This window comes from Cupressus sempervirens, chromosome 3, assembly GCF_028749045.1.
Source record: "Cupressus sempervirens isolate cs-2001-9-10 chromosome 3, ASM2874904v1, whole genome shotgun sequence".
NCBI lineage: Eukaryota > Viridiplantae > Streptophyta > Pinopsida > Cupressales > Cupressaceae > Cupressus > Cupressus sempervirens.
Window position 1 is genome coordinate 856,732,088 of NC_143120.1, and position 3,476 is coordinate 856,735,563.

Sequence of the window (3,476 nt, forward strand, 5' to 3'; positions counted from 1 at the left end):
CCAAAGCTTGCAACCCCATTTAGTAAAGTATTATCAAATTTTTAAAAACAAGGGGCCCATGCACCAAAGTTCCTCCCTTAATGTTTTTATGGTTGACTGAAGTAGTATTGCATGAAGGGGAAATTAAATTGCTTACAATTTTTAGCATAATGGAATGAAAGGTACAAGAGTGGAAGAATCATGTAGAAAAAATATGCAATTGAGATTAAATATAGATTTAATAGTAGAATGCTTACATAATACGCTGTGGGTTAAAGGTAGTCAATCTTAAAACATAGAGTTCAAAGACTAGAGCACCCAAAAAATCATTGAAAGCAGCAGCTAAGTATCAATTTCTGTATTAAACTTGGTGACGATAAACTTTTTCAACTACTTTGAGCCTAAAAGCACAGAGCTGTCAAACAAACACTTCAATCATATTTAATTAACATGTTTGCAGAACTAGGAACAAATACAAAACAAGTGACATAAAACCAATCTATGTGATTACTATCCAAAGAAGTCATTCATATTCCTATTGCCTTTAAGCATGCTCTCCAACTCTGACTCTGTGAGTTTGTCTGGATGAGTGACCGCATATTTGCTGAAGATAGCATCAAACTTTGTAGGATCAAACCTCCTTTGAGCGTCGTAAACCTCTGAATCACTTCCATGCTTTGCCTTGTGAATGTTTGCAATATATATTAGCAACAATGGTGATGGTAGCCACCCCTGCTTCATGTTTGGGATTGGTCAGAATGAATATTTTGTAGCTTAACATGTGAAGAAAAAGTAAGGTAACGATTTATACTCACAGAAGAAGTAATATAGCTCAGGTTTACATTAATAAGGAATGCTGCTATAATGGAGATGAAAACCCCAAATCCTATAGCCCGGAAACCTGAGTATAGTCAAATCGAACAAAATACTCATCAGTTAGAAACAATTTAAGAAGGGCTGAAGGAAAAATTATATAATGTTCTATCTATTTTACAGTTTTATAGTAATAGCTAGTATTAATTTGTAAGCTGATTAGATTGTGATGCAAATTTTTTGTTTATAGTTTGTTATTTGATGTTTTGGATTATACTACCGACTGATTAGATACATAGAGCAACAAAACATACACAAAATAAGTCATAAGCTTTGGATTTCAATTGTTTATTAGATTTCTACAGCCTAAAATGTTGTATAATATTCAAAACTAAGGAACTGACCCATTAATACAACCCTTGACTGTAGAGAGCAAATGACTACAACCCTTGACTATAGATAGCAAATGACTACTTTCACTACAACCCTTGACTGTAGGACTGTAGCTAGCAAATGACAGTTGGTATACTTGGAATTTCTTATGTGATCTGCTTCACATAGAATTACAATCCTCCACTACTTATCTACAATTCAAGTCCATACAATTTAATTAACATTTTAAAGCTCAATTTAATTAACTATTGCAGCGCACTAAAATTACAAAAGGCACCTTGCGCCTGGCAGGAAGGGTTTCAAATGCACAGAAGGCCTTGCAGGCTGCAAGAATGGGAACTTAAACGTGCCCTTTTCCTTTATCTCTGTAGGCAAGTCTACATACAGTAGAATTGTGACCCTGCCAACAGGACTCAAAATTCAAAGGCCAGAAGCAAGGTTCTGCAAAAGCAATGGAAATGTTGTATTTGGACGAATCGGATTTGGCTTAGTCTAGATTAGCCACAGTAAATTCATGATATCATCGGAATCACAACATTGCCTAAGTAAAATACCGACAGTGGTGAGATTGGTGCGTATTAATAGAATTTTATTGTGTCAAGCATTTACGAGAAATCCGTTAACTTTGATTAGATAACAAAAACCTTACTAGATGCTCACAACAAAAAGGGCACTTCATCCAATTTCAAAGAAAACAAAGCAAAACCAAAAGTCAAAATTCAGATTCGCGCATCATCTCCAAAGTAACATTAAATTACCATGGCCATTTCCTAACATTACAACTTTCTGTCTCATGAAAAGTAGAAGGAAATAAACAGTGCCAAAATAACATTTCTTCGGATCAAAAGAACGGATTTGTATAGCACTTACAAATAATAACAAAAAACCTCACTATCGCTCAGTCTGAAGCGATGTCAACTCCTATTCATTCAAATTCAACCCATAATTTTGAAAATCTCAAGAATTAAAAGGGGAAAAAAAACATAATATAATGTAAGCAGAGATTTGCAAGAAGTGTTACCTCAATTATTACTATTCAGAATTGCAGTCTTGGGCAGAAAAAATCCAGCAGTTCACTGCGTATTTCCAAAGTCAAATCAACGAGAAGAAGAAAAATTATTACTAATTTGGGTTATTACCATTCTTTGTTCAGGGAGTTCATCAATTTTTCACTTTTCAAAATGAAAAATAAGCATTTCCACATCATCTCCAGCCAACAACTCTGTCAAAATTGTTGTGCTGTGGATATTAGGTAGTTGTAGAATGCTAGGTTTTGAGAAGCCTGTGGCTTCAGGGTATATTTTAGGGCTCTCTACTCCCATATCTTATGATTCAAACTTTGTGGCCATTAAATGAATATACGACAAAGCAAACAAACAACATCCCTAGGCGGCTTCAGTCCTGATCTTTCCACCTTCCCGCTTGAGAATGTTATGAAATTCATAAAATTTTGTGGCCAGAGCACAGGGATGGCTAGATAAACAATATGGACCAAAAATAGGGCTACTCAACTTCTCATATTAAATAGTATTAGATGGCATTGTCTGCAACTCAGAGGAGAACAATATTGCAAGGAAAAACCCTTCCATGGTATATGTATTCGAGTGCATACATTTAAAAATAATAATGTGTCAATACCTGTTGTCAACGCTATAAATGTTCTGCAAACAGCTAAGGGCCAGTGTCCACTCGATCGGAGGTAGGACAGTTGAAGCCGAAGCTTTCCTTAACGGGCCCTGCTGGTCGGAAGGTATCGATTGCTCGGTAGCTGAGAGACTCTGTGAAGGGAAGCGAGGACACTCGAGAATAAAAAAGCTGGATGTTCTTAGGAATGAGAGGTATAAAAAAATAGAAAAGCTGGATGTTCTCAAGAATAAGGTGTAAAAAAATTGGCATCGGCTATCCAGCCACGAATTTTGTTCGGGCTGGATGCCGCCTCATGCCATGCCTGCCATGCCTCTCGCCTCCATCCCATGGCCAAAGTGTCAGACATTTTTTTGCCATTCTTACCAGTCAAATTGTCAAATCCTTCCTGAATCTCGAACTTAATGTTACTTGTCATGGACAAATAGTTAGTATTTTATTAGTTTAAAGAGGGAGTGACGTTATTAGTTCCTGCCTTTGGCAGAAATCTACCAATTAATTTGTTCAATAAGATTTCAGAATTATTTTAGATCAAAATTTATTATAAAGTTCACATTTTCATCTTATGAAAAACAAAATACCATTAAATTGAAATCTTATTAGCTCATGATGAAAAAGGCAATGAAAAAATTCATTTTCCTTCGACA

The 3,476-nt window shown here is 35.6% G+C and overlaps 1 protein-coding gene across 1 annotated transcript; it reads right to left on the reverse strand.

Annotated features, from left to right (window-relative positions):
• Positions 1-395: 395 nt before the first annotated feature.
• Positions 396-3,247, reverse strand: LOC149569481 (peroxygenase-like). Its single transcript, XM_089816921.1, has 4 exons — positions 3,097-3,247; positions 2,824-2,910; positions 795-880; positions 396-711 (listed from the first exon to the last, which is right to left on the reverse strand). The coding sequence occupies exons 1-4, from the start codon at positions 3,245-3,247 to the stop codon at positions 490-492; spliced, it is 546 nt and encodes a 181-aa protein (XP_089673047.1). The 3' UTR covers positions 396-489.
• Between the last annotated feature and the right edge of the window lie 229 nt (positions 3,248-3,476).

Bases quoted from the DNA above. Each gene is read 5' to 3' on its own strand.
- LOC149569481 (XM_089816921.1), bottom strand. From the start codon at position 3,247: ATGACAAGTAACATTAAGTTCGAGATTCAGGAAGGATTTGACAATTTG. The intron at 881-2,823 runs GTATTGACACAT...GACTATACTCAG, and splicing joins ATTTATAGCGTTGACAACAG to GTTTCCGGGCTATAGGATTT. The intron at 712-794 runs GTGAGTATAAAT...AACATGAAGCAG, and splicing joins TGAGCTATATTACTTCTTCT to GGGTGGCTACCATCACCATT.